The 22,931-nt window shown below is 40.3% G+C and overlaps 1 protein-coding gene across 1 annotated transcript in view; it reads left to right on the top strand.

Annotated features, from left to right (window-relative positions):
- Window positions 1-15,092: 15,092 nt before the first annotated feature.
- Window positions 15,093-22,931, top strand: part of ATP13A5 (ATPase 13A5) — a 123,850-nt gene continuing 116,011 nt past the window's right edge. The window contains exon 1 of the mRNA XM_081573656.1: window positions 15,093-15,155. Within this exon, the coding sequence (XP_081429782.1) occupies window positions 15,093-15,155 (63 nt within the window). The remainder of the gene's footprint in view (window positions 15,156-22,931) is intronic.

Raw genomic sequence — 22,931 nt, 5'->3', positions numbered from 1 at the left:
ATCTGCAAAAGCAAAGAATATTAAATGCAGCACATAATTTTTTTTCTACATCTCTCAAGCTTCAAAGAGGATTTTAAAATCTTGGCCTTGCACTTAATATAGCTATCTAATATGTTGTGTGAATCAGTGAAGAAGTAAATAAAAGAATGCATAAGTTGAGAATGAATGAACTGATGAGTACACGAGAAACTTGCAGGAATTGAATGAATCTAATTTTATTTTACTTAAAATGTAATTATCTATGATTTGCTAATTGTTTAAAATTATTTTCTTAGTTAATATCCTTATTTATTTAAAATGAGATGCACGGTAGCCTACTGCTGGCTTTTGTTTACAGAATCAGTTACTTGCACTTCTAAAGCCAAATTTCTTTTCAGACTTTATTTTGGAGCCCTTCTTGTCCCATTATCTGACTACTCTGAAGGACTGCTTTTTAGAATTGGCCCTTCCTGGATGACTTCTGAGTCTATAGAATATCCCATGAGATTCAAAGGCCTGTATAAATAGTTCAGATTCAGACATATTTGTAGGTAGTGTTTGGTTGATCTTTTTGCCCACTCTCTCCAAGGAATTGTCCACAGCACTTCATAAAGTTCTTTTTGGAACATGGTGCTCAAACTTGATCCACCATGAAAATCCCCAAGGAGCTTATTAGAAATAAAGTCTTGCACCCAAGCTTAGATGTACTCTGAATCTCCAGAATGAGTCTTGAGGAATCATAGCTTTGTCAAGCTCTCCAGGTGATTCTGATGATGAATCAGATTTATGAACTATAATCCTAAAAGAATAACTTAGTTTATTTTTCCCCAAATGTGCTATCTTGCATTTGTCCTCACAGAGACTCATCTACATTTTTTTTCTGCCATCTCCTGCAGTGTTGAGATATTTTGTGGCATATTTCCTCTGGAAATACTATGTCACTGCCATATTCTCGACTCTATGTTAAAAAGCAGCTCCTGGTGGGAAGAAAGCCTGTTGACAGACTTTTCTCCCTTTGAGATGAGCTCATTTATGCCTGCTCTTTGTTAGAGTACTAAGTACTCCATTCTTGACAAAGCAATCACCTGCTGGTTAAGTTCAGTGGAAAAGCATTGCCACTAAACAAAACCAAAAATGTAGAATGGTGTTTAATACCTTGTATTTTAAAGTTAGCTTGAAAATATATGTAAAACCTTCATTCCTTAAGGTATCCAATCTAATCCATCCTTTAGATGAGGAAGAAAAAGAATAACTGGTCCTGGACCATGCCCAGGTCTGAATATTCTCATCTCTCCAACCAGGTTAGATCATCTAGAATTGATTAATAAGAAATCAATTTGCTTTAGGACATGAATTTAGAGGGTTATATTCTTCTTAGGATAGATCCTGGGGCCCAGCTCACTTTAGAATGTCTAAGTCCATTTCCCATCTTTGTAACCATCCCATCTCATCCCAGCTGTTTTCTTTCTGGGGAAGCCTCTTATATTGAAAAATGTCTTTGAGCAGTGACAACATCAATTTTAGAAATGCCACTGTTCTTCTAGTCAGTGTCTTTATTTGGTCTCAATGGTCAATAACATTTTTAGCTGTGAGGGGAGCAGAGATATGAGTTTAGTGTTCACCAAGGTATTGATCTTGAAACCACAATTCTTGGATGGGACTTGAACCCAGCCACACCTCAGATAAGGGCTTGAACTCATGATTCCTGACTTAGGAGGGGAGTTGAACCCACTGTCTTTTAATTAAAACCATTCATCTAATGTCAGGACTTACTGACGCTCAGTTTCCTTTGTCTTGGCCCAGAAAGAATTTAGCAAGAGACAAAGTGACAGGTAAAAAGTGGATTTCATAGTATAGGATGCTTAAGAGAGATACAAGTGGGCAGGCAAGAGAGTGCTGCTCTGAGAACTGAGAACTACAGTTTCATAATCAAAGGAAAAGTCGGGAGGAGGAGAAGATCACCTTTTTACTCATTCTTCAGTAGATGTTAAACTTCCAGCATCAGCTCCTCCTCCACACTGGGTGGGGGAGTTTTCTGTTCTACATGGTCAACCTGGGACTGTCATGGAGTTATTCAAATCAGTAGAAAGGTGGTAATATATGTTAAAATATGGCAAATCATCTTTAAGTTTCAGTGTAATGAAAATTTTCTACTTCGAATGTCACCTTTCCCCTATATTTTTGTTTTGAGCGTGTTCAGAGAGCATGTTCTAGGAATCATTAATTTACTGACCTCAACCAGCAGGATACAGGCGTCACTGACTTGTTCTATAGTTTGTTGTTAGTTTCGTTGTTAAGCAAGCCTGTTTAGCTTTGTTGCTAAGCAAATCTGTTTTCTTGAGTGATCATTAACTTATAGGGGTCTTCCATACTTCTCTCTACTTATGATCCCCTAGTGAGATTATTTAATCAACTACCCCGTCTCTTTATTCTGTCTCTATCAATCTGACAACACTGGGGTATCTTTTTGGCCACTAGTCAGACACCACTAGGTGACTCACCTGACAAACGCAGTTAACAGTTGACAATCATTCTCACTAACATTTCCAGTACTCAGCTGACAAGCCATGCACCTGGCAGTTTTTGTAGATTTGTTCTTGTGGCCAGTCATCTGGAAAGCCCTCCAGAATATGGTCCTATCCTGCTACTAAACACACAGAGGGCTGGGACAATGTGGCTTAAGCTTAGCCAGGCCTAAAGTCCTTGACAAGAGTCAATACATTTCCAGAAGCACAAAATGAGCTATTGAATTCTCCTGGAACAATCTTAATACCTTAGGCAGAAAGAATGGTTAGACCAAACTCAGAGAAGTTGAATGGAAAATTTTAAATTAGGGAGAGAAGAGGCTTTGAAGTGAGGTACTAGGTAAGAGCCAGGTGAAAGAAAACAAAGATGAAATCTGCTTGTCAGTAAGTAATTCCCCATCTCTCCCCAAAAGAAATGAGTTCCTCCATAGATCCAGAATGGGGGTTACAAATATTAGGAACCCTTAGCTCTTTTCTGGAGTTGAACTCTCCAGAAACAGACACTAAGCCATGGATTCGTATGCAAATATTTTATTAAAGAAGTATTCCTAGGAGAAACTGGTGAGGGAGAATATAACACAAAGGAGAATGTTATTTTTGTCAAAGTCTTAGCCTACCAGGCAGCTTTAGAATGTAAACTTCACCTCTGTGTGCCAACTCTCGGCGAAGAAGAGCTTCAGGCTTCAGCCTTAGGCATTGGTCAGGGCTGTTTGGGCCAGGTGGGTATGGGGAATAAACTCCAGGTATTTTTGTTTCTTTGCTAGGGCAGGCTAAAAGGTTCAACAGCAATCCTCTGCATAGAGTTGCAGGTACCTCAGAAGAAAAGACATAAATGCATTGAAGAACATTCAAGGGGATTTAGACAGACCACGGATATTGCCTGTAGTTCTATTTTCCACTCTGCCATCAACTGTCCTAAAGGGAAAACTGTAAGCATCCACCTAATCTGAAAAATGCAATAGTATAAAGCAGTTTCCCCAAACAAGAAAAGAGTGATTTATTCATCTACAGTATTTGTTGAACACTTGCCATTTCTTCCACTCCCTGAGCTAAGTACTTGGATTTGAAGATGAATGATTCTTTCCCTTGAGAGTGTTAAGAGCCGTTATTGACTTATGTATAAAATGCTATGGGAATACTCCCCAAATCAAAGTCAGTGGACTCAAGGGCAGTGAGGGCCACCAAGCCTGGGGTATATAAAGCATTGGGAAAATACTAGAGTAAAATAGAGTAAATAATATAATAGAGTAAATAAATGATAGAGTAAATAAATAAGAGTCAGTATTATATAATAGAGTAAATAAATGAACACATTTAATGACTGAAGAGACAGCATTTTAAAAATCTCAAACAGAAGCAATTAAATACAAATTTAATGCTTCAGTGACCCACACAAAATCACTGTACCTGAACTGTATAAAGTAAGTTTTACAATAAAGAAGAAGTAGAGCCTTGCATTAGATACACATTCTCATACTTGACTCCCACGAGGGCCATGGAAGAACTAGGTCAGCTACCTAACTTGTGTCTTTGTCCTTACAAAGGGCAGATGGAGGGGCAGTAATGCCGAAAATAGGAGCAGAAATGAGAACCCCAGAGAAAAGCCGTTAACAGAAGAGGAGCCTTTTCCCAGTTGACCAGGTCATAGCCGTAAGTGGTCAAAGTGGAATATTTCTTTCCCTTTTGATTCAAATGCTCTAATCAGAAGTCCCTGGGCTGCCTTGTTCTATTACAAGTTTAGATAGTCCAACAATCAATCATTTTCAAAAGTCACAACCTCTGTCAATAGATTCTGAACCACCTAGTTTCTATAGGAGGAAGATACCTCAAACACTTCAGCTAAGCAATGGATGGTTTATGTATCCAATGACAAACTAAATTTGAGCCTGTCCATGAGAGATGAGTTCGTCAACACTCCCTGGGACATGGGTCCTAAGAGAAACTGGAGGGAAGTGGAGAATATGGAAGATTTTGATTCCAGAGCATGGCTCCAGTAAACTGAGCTCAAGGACAAGGTTCCAGTCTCAGTTATCACTAGATTTTCATCTGAGGGCCTAGAACAGTGCTTTGCATATGGCAGCTTTTTATACGTGTGGGCAGAATTGAATTGAGAAGAGCTTAGGAGGTTGATGAGCTATGATTACAACTCCAAACGTTGCTTTTTTGCCAGCCGTGTAAAGCCAACTTGTTACCTCGAGAGTGCAGATTTCCATCCTTTAGCTTCAATTGATGTGCTTAGTCATTCAGTCGTGTCTGACTCTTTGTGACCCCATGGACTGTAGCCCACCAGGCTCCTCTGTCTATGGAATTTCCCAAGCAAGAATACTGGAGTGGGTTGCCATTTCCTCCTCCAAGGGATCGTCCAGACCCAGGGAACAAACCCGTGTCTCCTGCATTGGCAGGCAGATTCTTTACCACTGTACCACCTGGGAAGCCCAGGAATATTGAAGTGGGTATCCTATCCCTTCTCCAGCTACTTATCCAGTTTTTGCTTCCCCAGTTTTTCTTCAAAAAGAATAAAACAGAGTGCGCAATGCACACTGAAATACTGTGTTTGGTAAGTGCAAATTTTAGTTTATACTTGAAATATTTTACCTAATTTGAATATCCTTAAAATCAAATTTATTTTTCTTTTCAATTTTCAATTGTTCATTATAAAACTAAAGAGTGGGTCAAGAAGATAAAATTTTACATCACATGGAACAGTTTGATAATTGCCCAAATTTTACCTTTCACAGCAGTTTTGATTTTATTAAAATCCATGTATTAGTTACCACAATATCACTATTAATTACAATGCATGAATTTTTTCTTTTGCAAAAATACATTAATAAAATTTTAAAACATTATCTCTCCTCATGCACAGTAATATTTATTTTTTTTATTTTAAAAACACTTTACTGGTGTAATTACATATACAAAATCCAATAAAATATTATGTTGGCCTCTATGTTTATTTTCTGTTTGTTGTTCTCACAAATTGAAAATCATTTGTCACATAGAGGAGGAAGCAAAAAGAAATGAACTGCTCAACAAAGACAAATACATTATAGCATCACTTATATGTGGAATCTAAAAACTACAACAAATTTCTGAATAAGACAGAAAAGAAAAATGCTCACAGATATAGAGAACAAACTAGTGGTTGTCAGTGGCGAGAGGCAAGGGGAAGGGGCAACTTAGGTGAGTAAGAGGTACGAACTATTAGGTATAGAACAAGCTACAAGGATATATTGTATAACACAGGGATTAGAGTCAATATGTTATAATGACTACAAATGGAGTATAACCTTTAAAAATTGTGAATCACTACATTTTACACCTGTAACAGATAATATTGTATAGCAACTATACTTCAAATAAAATAAAATAAAAAATAAAAACTATCTGCTCTAGGTGCCAAATACACCAGGCCCCCAGTACTGCATCTCTACCTCCAGTCCTGTGGCCCTGTCTCTTGTAGACACAGGTCTGGGCACACTGGCTTCCTTCCAGGCACCAGCTTAAGCATGTGGACACTTGCTATTCCCTTTACCCAGAGCTCTCTTGGCCCAGATAGCCATATACCTTCAGTTCTGTTCAGTTCAGTTCAGTTGCTCAGTTGTGTCCAATTCTTTGAGACCCCATCGATTGCAGCATGCCAGGCTTCCCTGTCTATCACCAACTCCTGGAGCTTACTCGAACTCATGTCCATTGAGTCAGTGATGTCATCCAACCATCTCATCCTCTGTTGTCCCCTTCTCCTCCTGCCTTCAATTTTTCCCAGCATCAGGATCTTTCCAAAAGAGTCAGTTCTTCACATCAGGTGGCCAGAGTATTGGAGTTTCAGCTTCAGCATCAGTCCTTCCAATGAATATTCAGGACTGATTTTCTTTAGGATGGACTTCTTGGATCTCCTTGCAGTCCAAGGGACTCTCAAGAGTCTTCTCCAACACCACAGTTCAAAAGCATCAATTCTTTGGCTCTCATCTTCCTTTCTTGCTTTCTTTTTTTGATAGTTCAACTCTCAAATCCATACATGACTACTGGAAAAACCATAGCTTTGACTAGATGGACCTTTGTTGGCAAAGTAATGTCTCTGCTTTTTAATATGCTGTCTAGGCTGGTCATAACTTTCTTTTTTTTTTTTTAATAAATTTATTTATTTTAGTTGGGGGCTAATTACTTTACAATATTGTAATAGTTTTTGCCATACATTGACATGAATCAGCTATGGGTTTACATGTGTTCCCCTTCCTGGACCCCCCACCCACCTCCCTCCCCATCCCATCCCTCTGGGTCATCCCATTGCCCCGGCCCTGAGCCTTTGTCTCATGCATCGAACATGGAATGGTGTTCTGTTTCACATATGATAATATACATGTTTCAATGCTATTCTCCCAGAACGTCCCACTCTCACCTTCTCCCTCAGAGTCCATAAAATTGTTCTATGCATCTGTGTCTCTTATTCTGTCTCGCATATAGGGTTATCGTTACCATCTTTCAAATTCCATATATATGCATTAGTATACTGTATTGTTGTTTTTCTTTCTGGCTTACTTCACTCTGTCATAACTTTCCTTCCAAGGAGCAAGAGTCTTTGAATTTCATGGTTGCAGTCATCATACACAGTGACTTTGGAGCCCCCCAAAATAAAGTCTCTCACTGTTTCCATTGTTTCCCCATTTGTTTGCCATGAAGTGATGGGACCAGATGCCATGATCTTAGTTTTCTGAATGTTGAGTTTTAAGCTGACACTTTCACTCTCCTCTTTCACTTTCATCAAGAGGCTCTTTAGTCCTTCTTTGCGTTCTGTCATAAGAGTGGTGTCACCTGCATATCTGAGGTTATTGATATTTCTCCCAACAATCTTAATTCCAGCTTGTTCTTCATTCAGCCCAACATTTCTCATGATGTACTCTGCATATAAGTTAAATAAGCAGGGGGGCAATATACAGCCTTGACATACTCCTTTCCCAATTTGGAACCAGTCTGTTGTTCCATGTCCAGTTCTAACTGTTGCTTCTTGTTCTGCATACAGGTTTCTCAGGAGGCAGGTCAGGTGGTCTGGTATTCCTATCTCTTGAAGACTTTCCCAATTTGGAACCAGTCTGTTGTTCCATGTCCAGTTCTAACTGTTGCTTCTTGTTCTGCATACAGGTTTCTCAGGAGGCAGGTCAGGTGGTCTGGTATTCCTATCTCTTGAAGAATTTTCCACAGTTTGTTGTGATCCACACAGTCAAAGGCTTTGGCATAGTCAATAAAAAAAGCAGAAGTAGATGTTTTTCAGGAACTCTCTTGCCATTTTGATGATCCAATGGATGCTGGCAATTTGATCTTTAGTTCCTCTGCCTTTTCTAAATCCAGCTTGAACGTCTGGAAGTTCATGGTTCATGTACTGTTGAGGCCTGGCTTGGAGAATTTTGAGCATTACTTAGTATGTGAGATGAGTGCAATTATATGGTAGTTTGAACATTCTTTGGCATTACCTTTCTTTAGGATTGGAATGAAAACTGACCTTTTCCAGTCCTGTGGCCACTGCTGAATTGTCCAAATTTGCTGGCATATTAAGTGCAGCACTATCATAGCATCATCTTTTCGGATTTAAAATAGCTCAACTGGAATTCCATCACCTCCACTAGCTTTGTTTGCAGTGATGCTTCCTAAGGCCCACTCGGCTTCACATTCCAGGATGCCTGGCTCTGGGTGAGTGATCACATCATCGCGATTATCTGGGTCATGAAGATCTTTTTTGTATAGTTCTTCTGTGTATTCTTGCCACCTCTTCTTAATATCTTCTGCTTCTGTTAGGTCCATACCATTTCTGTCCTGTTACCTTGTCAGTGTATCTTCCCTGCCCAATTTATTTAAAATACAACTCCACATCTTCTGTTTTCTGCTCCCTCACTCCAGATACTTCTGACATGCCTAGTCCCATTTTAACCTTATTTTCCTCCACAGCCATATCACTATTTCCCCAATTGTGAATTTTACTCATGTACTTGTGTTGTCAATATTTTCCCACTGTACTGTCATCTCCATGGGCAGTGACTTTTGTCTGCTTTGACCCCTACTGTGCTTCCAACACCTTGAACTGGACCTTCTAGAGAGGAAGCCCCCAGTAAGTATTTGTTTAACAAATTCATGAAATATGAAATGAAGCGATTGGACCAGATAATAGGTAGGTAAATCTGATGTAAGTAAAATTTTATGCATGTGTATAGATAGGTGTATTATTCTTGGGAGGAGAAAAGTTCTCTAATTCTCAAAGTTCTCTGTAACCCCACCAAAGTGAATAAGCTCCTGGACGAAAGATATTTGTCATTCCTTTGCTTTCAAGGATTCTGAGCTCTTCTCACTTTTCCAGCCATTTCTCCTTCTGTCCCCTCTGGCCTATTTCATTTTTCTTTCCCCTAAAGCAGAGTCACATTTTTGACTCTTTCTTTGCTAGACTGTGAACTCACTAAGGACAGGACTGTGCTGCGTGCTCAGTCATTCAGTTGTGTTTGACTCTTTGTGACCCCATATACTGTAGCCCACCAGGCTCCTCTGTCTATGGAATTTCCCAAGCAAGAATACTGGAATGGGTTGCCATTTCCTCCTCCAAGGGATCGTCCAGACCCAGGGATCAAACCCATGTCTCCTGCATTGGCAGGCAGATTCTTTACCATTGAACCACTTGGGAAGCCCCAAAGACAGGATGAGAGTGATTCATTTCCACACCTCCTTCAGTTCTAACCCTGATCTGAGCACTCAGAAGCTGTTTGCTAAATGAATTAACAGGATAGAGAGAAGCTGAGGGGTAAAAAGGGAAGGTCCCTGTTTACAGTTTGGATTCTTTTTTTGTCCTCAGATAAGATACAATTTTATTTCTACTCATCTAAGTTTTGACACAATCACCAAATTCTCTATTTGCTGATGATCTCTGAATAGAAATTTAAAGTAGAGAGTGGGAAAGACAAAGCACATCTTCACCATATTTGTGTTTCCTAAATGGAGCTCCCTCTGCTCTGATTTGTTCTGTGGGAAAAGTGTGGGTTGTTTTGGTGAAGTGAAGGCTGGGGGTGGAAGGAGCAAGTTTTGGGCAGGTCTGCCTCTCAGCAGACTGCATGCAGTTAGAGTGGACGTTTGCCTACATTCTTGAATCTATATTTCAGAGAGAAGATTAGTCATGTATAGAAATTCAAGTATCTTCTTAACTTTCTGGTTATTACAGAATGCTTATAAGGTCCTTCAAATAGATATCATGTTAATAAGATTAGAGTTAGTAGAAGACCCCTGGAAAGTCTAGTTGTGTAATAGGGATGAAATGGAATTTTATCAGTATTGGATGAGATTCCTGCGGGTTGTTGGAGTGTGTTTTGTGGAGGAATCATAAGGTGTGATATAATATAATATAATGATAATAGGGCCTCTTATGTATGCTCCTCCTTAGTCTGCAATAACCCAGGCTGCCCTCACTTCTTCTTGTGTTGTAATCATCTCTACATGGCTTTGCCACTTTCATCAGACTCTGAGTCTTCTGAGGAAAAGAATCTGATCTGATCCACCCCTTTATCCCTCACTGGGATCATCACAGGGTCTATGTGGAAGTCTTAGCTCTTCCAAGACTGCTGGATTACCACCAAATTCATATCTTCTTCTTCTTGACACATAGGCAGACCACATTCCATAATCATCTTGAAGTTAGGTGTGGTCATCTGATCCAGTTCTAGCCAATCTTCTGGCACATGTACAAAGTATTTCTTCTAGGACTAGTCCATAGAAACCTTCATTAACTCTCCCCCATCTTCCATACAATCATAGCAGCCTCAGACAGCTTGTGTTGAAGATGGTGGAGATGCAGGATGGAAGAACCCAGCTTCAGAATCATTGTTTGGAGGAGACCCCCCCTCGATTACTCCACCAATGCCCTCCCATTATTATAGACTTAGACCTGCACTTCTGCTGTGTTAAACCACTGAAAATTGTTACAGTTGTGGTCATTATAGCAGTCAGCTTACCTTAACTAAATAGTCTTGCCCATGTAGGTGTCCAACAATGTTTGTGTGATGGGATGCTTCAGAAAGGCTCCAGTGCAGTAGAGAAATCTAGATAAAACATCTAAATCCACACTAGTTTTCCCTCTAGGTCATGGGGAAGTGGGGATAAGGAATCTTGTCCCTGCCATGTAGGAATGTGATGCATGGTTCTAATACATTCCATTCTGCCTGTTGCTTCTTCATTTCTAGGCCTCATGGACTAGAGGTGGAGACATTTCCTCTACCTTAATCCATGTAATCCCCCCATGTCCTTCACCTCTCCAGAACCACGGCAGAGTTCTAGAGAAAATACAGCAGGAAAGGAGGAAGTATTGTATTTCCTGGTTGAAATAAACTGGACTAGAACCAAGGAACCTGGCTCTGTGTCCTGGATCTGCCAGTATTTTGCTGTGCAGCTTTGAGCAAACAACTTCCATCTCTGAGTTTCTTATTCATTTTCTGGAAATTGTGTTTTGAGTTAAAGATTGTACAGGGAGATACTCTCTCAGTCATTTACTTCCTCTGGCTTCACTCTGGACAGAAAGACCCTTTGAAGAGCTAAGACTTGGCTTTAAGGGTGTTAATCACTTCCTCAGGTCCTTGTGTGAAGTGAATATTTCACTCTATTTTTCTTTTGTTTCCTCATTTGGCTCTTCCCTTCCTTCCTGTCTCTGGAGTGAGTGAGTGAGTGCTATGTTGATTCAGTTGTGTCTGACTCTGATACCCCATGGACTATATAGCCCATCAGGCTCCCTTGTCCATGGAATTCTTGAGGCAAGAATACTGGAGTGGGTGGCCATGCCCTCCTCCAGGGGATCTTCCCAACCCAGGAATCAAACCCAAGTCTCCTGCAGCTCCTACATTACAGGTGGTGTCTCTGGAGGGCCCTACCTTACAGCATGTGATGCTGACAACTTCTTATGAGTAGGAAGTTTGCCTTTGTGGTTCATCAGGATGACTGTGTTCTGCTTCCAGTCACAGACAATCAGGAATCTGGCCTCTCCAGATGGAAAAGATTGGAAGAGTGTCAGCTTAAGTGACAACCTCTACCTCCTGAGTTCCATGACTAAACAACCCCTAGGAGGTCCTCCCACCAAGACTGAGTCAACTTCCTTGCTATTCTCACCCACACACTACTACCCGCCACCCCCCACTACATAAACAGTAGGTGGTTCTTCCTCTCACGGGCCTTCAAGGAGCTGGCTAAGCCACTGAGGTGTGACTGGCTCTCTCTTGCTTACGGGCACCTCTCAGCAGATCCTTTAAGCTTTAATATCTGTTGCAAATCCTCCAGGAGGTAGGATTTAAACCAGGAGTGATTGTTTTCTTACAGAGTATGTCCTCTGGTGGCTGAAGCAAGGGCTCAGTACTTATTGAACTTCATGATCAACCAGTTTAACTTGGTTTACAAGCGCCTCATGGCAGGCACATCTGTTTTCATTCCAAGCTCATTGTCCAGTATTCTTCCTCATTCCCTCAGTTCTCAAGCCTTATTTTGATATCTCTTGGTACCCCCAAATAAGCTATATTTTCTCACCTCTCTTGAACATTTTCACACATTTTCTGCTTCTGTCTCTGGTCAAGAGTATGCTCAACCATCTACCACTATTCCTTATTCCTTCCACCTAGTTGGCACGTGCTCATATTTGAGAGGTCAGATAGGTGTCCCTTCCTTCAGGAAGCTGTTATTATCCCATTAAGACTGAGTTTGATGCCTTTCCTATTTAAGAGGCTGTTTACTTGCCTATACCCAAGCAACTGTAAATGCCCTTGGGGTGGTGACTCTCGCCTTTTCACAACTGACTCCCAAGAGTTCAGCACAGTGTCTAGAATATCTGTTGTTCAACTCATAATTGCTGAGTAAAAGTTGAATGGAGCTGCTATGAGTGTTATATTTTGTATTTTGGGGCTGTAACAGAAACCACAAACAGACCACCTGACCTGCCTCTTGAGAAACCTGTATGCAGGTCAGGAAGCAACAGTTAGAACTAGACAAGGAATAACAGACTGGTTCCAAATAGGAAAAGGAGTATGTCAAGGCTGTATATTGTCACCCTGCTTATTTAACTTATATGCAGAGTACATCATGAAAAACCCTGGGCTGAATGAAGCACAAACTGGAATCAAGATTGCCGGGAGAAATATCAATAACCTCAGATATGCAGATGACACCACTCTTCTGGCAGAAAGTGAAGAAAAACTAAAGAGCCTCTTGATGAAGGTGAGAGAGGAGAGTGAAAAAACTGGCTTAAAGCTCAACATTCAGAAAACTAAGATCATGGCATCTGGTCCCATCACTTCACGGCAAATAGATGGGGAAACAGTGGGAACAGTGTCAGACTTTATTTTTGGGGGCTCCAAAATCACTGAAGATGGTGATTGTAGCCATGAAATTAAAAGACGCTTACTCCTTGGAAGGAAAGTTATGTCCAACCTGGACAGCTTATTAAAAAGCAGAGACATTCTTTTGTCAACAAAGGTCCATCTAGTCAAGGCTATGGTTTTTCCAATGGTCATGTATGGATGTGAGAGTTGGACTATAAAGAAAGCTGAGCATCGAAGAATTGATGCTTTTGAACTGTGGTGTTGGAGAAGACTCTTGAGAGTCCCTTGGACTGCAAGGAGATCCAACCAGTCCATCCTAAAGGAGATCAGTCCTGGGTGTTCATTGGAAGGACTGATGTTGAAGCTGAAACTGCAATAATTTGGCCACCTCATGCGAAGAGCTCAGTCACTTGAAAAGACCCTGATGCTAGGAAAGATTGAGGGCAGGAGAAGAAGGGGACGACAGAGGATGAGATGGTTGGATGGCATCTCTAACTCAATGGACATGGATTTGGGTGAACTCCGGGAGTTGGTGATGGACAGGGAGGCCCAGCATGATGCGGTTCATGGGGTCACAAAGAGTCGGACATGACTGAATGACTGAATTGAACTGAAGCTCTTTTATCCTTTTCTCCACCATCATTAACTTGATTATTTTCGTCTTCTTCATGATCTAAAGATGGCTGTCACGCATGGAGTATTGCATCCTCATATATCATCTTTAAAGGGAGGAAGAAAAAATTCTCTCTTTTTTGTCAATAGGATATTCTTTTCCAGAATACTCCAGCTGTCTTTCCCTTGTATTTTACTGCTCAGAACTGGGTCCTGTGCCCACTCTAAGACATGTCATAACTCATCCTTGGTGCTTTTACCTGAAGTCATGCTGCCTAGAGTAGGACTATTTCTAGCAAAATATATGAGTAGATACCTGATCAGTAAGAAGTAATTGATGACTGTCCTTCAAGTCTTTCATTAGGTTTTACTAAAATGGTGGGCTCTTTTTTCTGAGTCTGAGCTCTCCTTGAGATTGGTGTCACTTAAAATGCAACACTTGTGATGGCATGTTCTTCTTTCAGTAGCCCCTGTGGAATTAAACGCTATACTTGTCTGTTTATTCTCATCAGCCACTTTTTTCCTGAGGCAGAAAACATACTGACCTCTCCTAAACTGCAAAGTGGGCAATGGTGCCCCCTCAAGGCAACCAACAGGTATCATCCACCTAGTATTCATTCCTAGAAATTTTTCTTCCATGGCCAAAGCTGCAAGAACTTTGTTCAGTTATTGCATCCTGATACTACTGAACCAGGACTAGATGGAACAAAAAGGCAATAAGATGATAAAAACTTTTATTGTGAGCAAATTAACAAATTTCTGAAAAGATCACAATGCATCTAATTTTTTGTTAAAATATAAAATTCAGGGGTGATAATACAATTGTTGAAATCTAGATGACATTCCCAATATTTAGCCTTCCTAGATCTATCTACTTTTCTTAATCTGAAAACGTTTTAAACTAAAAAGTGAAAGGAATATATTTTATTATTACACTTTACTTTTAGAAAGCTTGTTTCTTCTTGGTTGGTGTGACGATGATGATCTCTTATGGAGTGTGACACATGCCATAGCTGGACTTCTATCAGCATTATCTTAGATCTTCATGTCAACTCTATCCTTCCTGTTGACATGTTATATAATAGAAATCTACACTTCAGATTTTAAGTGATTTGTCCAGAGTCATCAGTAGAGCAGGGATTAGAATTCAGATTTTCCCGATTCCAAAATGATCCCTATATTCCCTGTCAGGAACCAAAACCTGTTCCTTTAATTTTCATGGTCACAATACGCTCATTACTTTCCCAAAGTCCATAAGGTTTTCAGTCACCTGTTGCTGGTTAATCCTTCTATCTCAGGTTTTTGGCAAAGTGACCATTCACACTCATTGGCTGAGATATTTATGGGCAGCACATGAAATGATTTATCTTTCTTGTTCAACAGTTTAAGTCTGGAAGCACTTATATCTAGTTCGGCAAGTAAATACTAAGAATTAAAAAAAAAAAAAAGGATAGATTAACAGACCAATCCTGTGGCTGAGGAAAGTATTTCCTCTCTTTCCTTTGTTGGTCTAATAGGTAAGGCACGTACTAAGAGATTTTAAAAGCTCCTGAGAACAGCAATGACAAGTAGTGACTGTCTGTTCTGAATTCACTGAAGCCCTGGCGCTTTTGACATTTCCTCAGGGAATTAGCTTGGCGGTCCTGTTCAGATGGAGGAGGAGAGTAGAAAGGACCATCAGGCTTTGCTCAACCCAGGAGAGGAGAACGAACTGGTGAGTCTTCCTTTCTTTTCATTATAGTTTCTCAAAAGTGTCTGAGCCTGTAGGCTACTTCGGGTGGTGCTGACTTTAGGAGATGGAGAGGTTGAAGTCTGATAAGGCTCCTGGAGATCCACAAGGCACGCTTTTACAGCAGGGGAACCTTCAGGGGAGAGAAAGTTGTGTCTTCTAGATGATGACCATGTGTCTTTTAGCTCTTGCCATCCTGATGTGCTTTGCTTGGACCCGTGAAGTTCCCTCCTCAGACATTTTGCAGAGTAATAGCTGTACACACCCACAGGGTACTCATGGAGGTGTTCCCATTTATCATCTGGCACTCTATATAATTAGACAAATGCAGGCAAAAAATGAAACTCTTTTTTAAAAAATTTCTTTTATTTGTAGTGCTCTGGGCTGAAATCATGCCTTACAAGAGCCAAGAGAGAGATTTTAAGCACCAAATACTGAAGAAGGACTAGAGTGTGACCATGTTAAAAAAAAACCAACAAAACCAGTTCTCACTTCTTTGATTCTTTTTCCCCACTGTCCCTTCCACCAAACACATATAAATCTTGAAAAGTAATTATGAAAAGCTCGAAAACTCCTACAATATCTCTTTGGTACTGAGGACTTTACATTTACTATTTTATTTGATCCTCAGAACTCATGGAGGGAATTAATCCTATTTCATAGACAAGAAACATGGGACTTGGGAGGTTAAGCAACTTGCCCAAGGTCCTCGGCCTCCAAGGGCCAGCCTAGGAAGCCAGCCCACTCCTCCCCACTCCACACCCTGTGCTGTTTATACTCTAGCAAGACAATGAGAGATGGAGATTAAGAAAAAGAGGGGATGGAATAGAGAGGGTGCACTGAAGGGCGGAAAGGAACCCAAAGGACAGGGTTCATTTATCCGAAGGGTATCAATTTTATGCCTGGTTCTTCCGGTTCCCTATGAAATCTGTGGGAAATTCATATCCACTCTCTCCCCACTTACTGTGTTTGTGAACCTATGGAAAATAAATGATGTTATTTATACCTGCACTGGCCACATGTGGTTTTAGAGAAGTTGTTTCTGTTTAGTCTCTTAGTCATGTCCAACTCTTTTGCAACCCCATGGACTTTAGCCTGCCAGGTTCCTCTGTCCGAGGCATTTCTCAGGCAAGAATACTGGAATGAGTTGCCATTTCTTGACCCAAGGATTGAACCCTTGTCTCCTGCATTGGCAAGCAAATTCTTTACCACTGAGCCATTGCGGAAGCCCCTTTAGAGAAGTAGCTGATTCCAACTGAAATGTGCTTAATAATAAGCACATTTCACTTAATAAGACACACATAGGCTTTTGAAAGCTTACTAAAAACAAAGTGTAAAATATCTCATGAATAATTTTTATATTGGTTACACATTGAAGTAACAATGTTTTGGATAGGTTTGGTTGAATAAAACATTATGAAAATTAATTTCACCTGCTTTTTTTTGTTTTAACTTCTTCAATGTGGCTGCTGGGAAATTCAAATTACAAAAGTGGCTCACATCCGTGGCTTGCATTTTTCTGCCCCACAGTGGTATAGTGTTCTAAAATCCTTGCACTGAAGGGATGCAAAGAACTAAAACTTACTCACCTGTGTTCATTACAGAACAATTCTGTACCAGGTCTGCTGCTTTTTTTCATGTCGATGAGCATGCAGCAAAAAAAAATCTCTGTTTTCTCTTCATTGTTCTCTAACTCAGTGCTGTATTTTTAGAGTCTAGTGTTTTACTTCTATTAACCACATAGGGGGCATGGGTATCAAAGGATTAAATAGCAGGAGTCACTTTTCTTTTTTGGTGAAGAAATTGTTTGTTTGATGATCAAACAATTCTAGAGAAATCCACCAAAAAAAACACCTCTTGTTAGGAACTCCCACTAGGCTTACCTCACTGTCGGGGCATCTTGGGGAGGGGGAGAAGGAGCGGCGATTTCTCCTTCATAAATCTTACTCAAGACCTTAGGCAGAGAGCACAGATGCAAATCCTACTCAGATGAGTCAGAAAACTTGGCTAGTAGGCAAGCTACAGAGGTGACCTAGGTCCACAGCTGACAGGAAGCTGCCACCAGCCTCTGGACAATTGCCATTTTAGATGTCACAGGCCCAGCGCTGTCAGATCTTTTGAGTCTGAAAGAGAAGCCAGAAATCTGTATGCTTATGTAAAATAGCCTATGATAAACTCTGGAATTTTTTCTTCCTTAGATAATTAGTAGGCCAATTCAACCAGGGCCTAGTCTAATCCCAGCCTTTGCAACCTCTCAGTACTTGCTCTTCCCTTCTCCAAGGTTCCCTATGGCCCAGACTTGACTTCTCCTTGCAGTCATCATTTCCAGTGAACAAGTACTGTGATTGTGTGAGAGGGTGTGAGGTGGAAACTACCTCCGTGGGTGGAGAGGGCCTGTGAGGTGATCCACGTGCAGTCTTGGATCATTTTCCTGAGCTCATCTCAGATACGAGGTATGGCCGGAGTATCACAGTTGAACCTTGCCTTTCCATCTCCTGTTCTCCAGCCCCTGCTCCTCCACATACTTTCTGTGTGGGTGCTGTGCTGGGTGTTTGACAAGCAATATTTCATGTTACCCTCACAACAGTCATGTGATAGTTACCGTCACTGTACAGGCCTTGACTGTCCTTCCCAATCTCCTGCCTCCCACTCCCTACCCCCATACCACCACCTGGCTCCAGTGGTCTCTTGTTCCTTCACTTTCCCCCCAAAAATGTCTCCTTTCTTCTGCTCAAGTGTTTCATCAGCCTCTCCATTTGCGGTCAGCTTTTCTTGTCTCCTCTTGTGATCTTCTCAGGACCCTGCTGTTTCACTCATAGCCCACAGCATCCTTCATAACCACAGAACCTCACTGAGTCTGGAGTCTTTACAGTTCATGCCTAATGGATAGGGATTTGTTCTCAGGCAGACCTGGGCTTAGATTCTGGTCCTGTTGGGTAAGTTATTTAACCTCGCTGACTTATTTGTTAAATGAGGCTAGTAATACTAACAATTTGGAATTGTGATGAGGATGAAATAAGGTAAGACAGCCTTTCCAAAAATATCTTCTGTTGTACAATATTGTTAATAGTATTTATTATATAAAAACTCTCCCTTTTCTCCCTAGCAATTAAGTTTGAGAAGTGCTTGGTGAAACAGGCTGGCCAATAACTTCAGGGCCTCTCAGAGCGTTCAGTATACTGTACTTCACTGTGAATCTACACAAAGAGCATTACAGTGTGCTCTATTTCACACATGCGTATACATGAAATCCTTTCTTGGTGGGGCAGATTCCCTCATAACTACTGTTCCATGGAACCTCTGTAAGAAAGGATGTTTTCAATGAACGACTGGTATCATTTTAGCATTATGATTACTCTCCTGGGAGAAAAAGTCATATTTCTCTTCAGCCAGGTGCATCAGGCGGAACAGGAGGTGCATAGCAGCCTCTGTTTTGGGGTCCTCTTGGGCCTCACTTGCTGCATTTATTTGGTGGAGATGAGGCAGATTCTGCCTTTGAGACAGAAATGCTGCATAAGTCACATGGGTTGTCAAGCCTAACCATTCCCTCAGTGTTCCCCTCTGCATAGATGCCCACCACTCTAGTGTCAGAATCACAAGTGGGAGCAGCCCAGAAGGCAAAATGGCTGCTTGGGGCAGAGGACACAGGTTTGATAGGAGAGAACTTCCCTTTGTGGTAACTTTTTCTGGAAAACAGTGGAGGAGCCATGGACTTAAGACAGCAGATCTTAGTCAAGGCTCCACAGCTGACTGGGTGGCTATGGACACCTTATGGGACCTTGTTAGTTGTCTCAGAATGACACCAATTACTGTTTCGGACTCACAAGGGTTGCAAGGGTCATGTAGGAAACATGGAAAGTGCTATGAAAATATAGAGAGTAAATTTACACGCAAGGAGTCAGGGGTTATCACGTTGCTTTAAAAATTACAGAAATAATGCAATAGGTGAATTTGGTGCTGAGGGTATTTCCTCTTCCTCTGATTAAACTTGGAGAATGATAATTGTTTGAGGTCTATCATTTCAAAAATAATATGTAAAGAGTTGGTAAGAAAAATCAGAAATTTTGAACACCTGAATTGTTTTAAACACTATCACATATTCCTGATCGTCCATTAAAGGACAAACAAAATAAAACTCAAAGGACTAACTTTGAAAATTTAAAAGTGAGCCTTACTGTCTCTTTCTTATTTAGTCACCATTTATATTATAGATAGACAAGCTTATCTAATCTTCAACCGGCACCCCATTATGAGGGAGAAAGAACAATATAGGTGACAGAATCAAGATTTAAAAAGTTTTCTGGGGACTCCCCTGGTCGTTCACTGGTTAAGAATCTTCCTTGTAACACAGGGGACATATGGCAAAAAGGGATTTACAAATAATAAATGGTGGAGAAGGTGTAGAGAAAAGGAAACACTCCTAAACTGTTGGTGGATATAAATTGGTATTGCCACTGTGGAAAACGGTATGCAGGGTCCTCAAAAAAATTAAAATAAAAATACACAGCTACAGACAAAAAAAAAAAATGAGAAATAGAGTTACCACATGACCCAGCAATCCCATTCCTAGACATATATCTAGAAAAGATGAAAACTGTAGTTTAAAAAAAATACATGTACCCCAGTGTTCACAGCAGCACTAGTTACAATCACCAAGATATGGAAACAACCCAAATGCCCATCAGTAGACAACTGGTTTAAGAAGACAAAGTATATATGTATATAATGAAATATTACTCAGTCATAAAAAGAATGAAACATTGTCATTTGCAGCAACACGGATGGACATAGAGAATATTATACTAAATGAAATGTCAAAGACAAATATTATATAATATCACTTATGTGTAGAATCTGCTGCTAAGTCGCTTTAGTCGTGTCCAACTCTGTGCGACCCCATAGGTGGAAGCCCACCAGGCTCCCCCGTCCCTGGGATTCTCCAGGCAAGAATACTGGAGTGGGTTGCCATTTCCTTCTCCAATGCATGAAAGGGAAAAGTGAAAGTGAAGTCGCTCAGTCATGTCTGACTCCTAGCGACACCATGGACTGCAGCCTACCAGGCTCCTCCGTCCATGGGATTTTCCAGGCAAGAGTACTGGAGTGGGGTGCCATTGCCTTCTCCTTGTGTAGAATCTAAAAAATAATAAAAATGAATTTATGTACAAAACTGAAACAGACCTAGAAAACAAAACAATGGTTACCAAAGGGGAGAAGGAGGGAGGAATGGGCAAATTAGGAGTATGGGATTAACAGGTATAAACGATACATAAAGCAGATAAGCAACAAGGATTTACTGTATAACACAGGAAATTATATTTGGTATCCTACAATAACCTATAATGGAATAAAAAAAATAACTGAATCACTGTTTTGTACACCTGAAACTAATACAATCTTGTAAATCAATTATATTTCAATTAAAAAAGAGAGAGAAAGTATCTGGATAAGCCTGACCTAATGAGGTGAGCCCAGAAAACAAACTGGACATTTCCTGAATTCAGAGAGATTTAAAGCATGAGAGAGATATGAGCAAAGGAGGCTTCACTTTGCACCTTTGAAAATGGAAGGTTCAGAGTAGTAAGAAGCTCTGAATAATCTGTAAGAACTGAGAACTGAGAGTAGCTTTTGGCTGACAACCAGTAAGAGAATGGGGACCTTTGTTCTAAAGCTACAAACAACTGAATCCTACCAACAACTATGTGATCTTGAATGAAATCTCTGATCTCCAGAAGGCTCAGAGTCCAGACAATACCTAATTTTAGTCTTATGAGACTCTGAGAGGAGGACCCAGCTAGCCAGACCTAACTCATGGACACTGTGAGACAATAAATTTGTATTGTTTTATGCCGTTGGTTATGCAGTGATAGAAAAATGAATATGCCATCACAGCTGTCCCACAAGTGAAAGGGCAGCCCTGCCAGGTAGAGAGTAGGCTGTCTTAAGCAGACAATGGATGTTCATCTGTGAAGGATGGTGTACAGCTATTTTTTTTTTTCCAAGAGAGAAATTTAAACCAAATAATTACTGAGACACCCCTCCTATTTGGTGATGCTCTTGCTCCACAAATAACTTGAAACAGAACGTGCCATGTTGCCCAATGTCTTTGACATAGGGTCAGTTTTGGTTCTTAAAATTGCCCCTGCTAATCAGCCTATGCATTTCATTTCCTTTTGATGTATATTTAGTACTCTCTCACCATGAGCCTCATCAAACAAAAATCCTTAGTTGCACTTTTACTTCTGGGCAGACCATGGGTTTCTTTTTTATTTTTCTAGTTTGTCAACAGGTCTACATTTCATTTTATTTTATTTTGTTGGGGAGAGTTGGAAAAGATTTTTATTTTGGATTATTTATTTATTTATTGAAATATAGTTGATTACAATATTGTGTTAGTGTCAGGTATACAGCAAAGTAATTCAGTATATGTATACACACACACACACACACATATATAAACACACATATATATACCCTGTTTCAGATTCTTTCCCCTTGTAATTATTATAAAATATTGAGTATATTTGCCATTTGCTATACAGTATTTTTGCCACCTCTTCTTAATATCTTTTGCTTCTGTTGGGTCCATACCATTTTGGTCCTTTTTTGTGCCCATCTTTGCATGAAATGTTCTCTTGGTATCTCTAATTTTCTTGAAGAGATCTCTAGTCTTTTCCATTCTATTGTTTTCTTCTATTTCTTTGCATTGATCAGTGAAGAAGGCTTTCTTATCTCTCTTTGCTATTCTTTGGAACTCTGCATTCAAATGGATATATCTTTCCTTTTCTCCTTTGCCTTTTGCTTCTCTTCTTTTTACATCTATTTGTAAGACCTCCTCAGACAACCATTTTGCCTTTTTGCAGTTCTTTTTCTTGGGGATGGCCTTGATCCCTGCCTCTTGTACCATGTCACGAACCTCCATCCATAGTTCTTCAGACACCCTATCAGATCTAATCCCTTGAATCTATTTGTCACTTCCACTGTATAATCATAAGGGATTTGACTTAGGTCATACCTGAATGATCTAACAGAAGGAGAAGATATTAAGAACAGGTGGTAAGAATATACAGAGGAACTATACATAAAAGATATTCACGACCCAGATAATCATGATGGTATGATCACTCACCTAGAGCCAGACATCTTGGAATGCAAAGTCAAGTGGGCCATAGGAAGCATCACTATGAACAAAGATAGTGGAGGTGATGGAATTCCAGTTGAGCTATTTCAACTTCTAAAAGATGATGCTGCGAAAGTGCTGCAGTCAATATGCCAGCAAATCTGGAAAATTCAGCAGTGGCCACAGGACTGGAAAAGGTCAGTTTTCATTCCAATCCCAAAGAAAGGTAATGCCAAAGAATGTTCAAACTACCATATAATTGTACTCATCTCACACAATATCGAAGTAATGCTCAAAATTCTCCAAGGCAGGCTTCAACAGTACGTGAACCATGAACTTCCAGATGTTCAAGGTGGATTTAGGAAAGACAGAGGAACCAGAGATCAAATTGCCAATATCTGTTCGATCACCGAAAAAGCAAGAGAGTTCCAGAAAAACATCTATTTCTGCTTTATTGACTATGACAAAGCCTTTGAAGCTGTGGATCATCAGAAACTGTGGAAAATTCTTCAAGAGATGGGAATACCAGACCACCTGACCTGCCTTTTGAGAAATCTGTATGCAAGTCACGAAGCAACAATTAGAACTGGACATGGAACAACAGATTGGCTTCAAATGGGGAAAGGAGTAGGTCAAGGCTGTAT

The sequence above is a fragment of the Giraffa tippelskirchi genome, chromosome 2 (assembly GCF_054371585.1).
Source record: "Giraffa tippelskirchi isolate mGirTip1 chromosome 2, T2T-mGirTip1v1.2.pri, whole genome shotgun sequence".
Classification (NCBI taxonomy): domain Eukaryota; kingdom Metazoa; phylum Chordata; class Mammalia; order Artiodactyla; family Giraffidae; genus Giraffa; species Giraffa tippelskirchi.
Note: the sequence above shows the minus strand (reverse complement) of the source record. Positions and strands in the feature narration are given on the sequence as shown.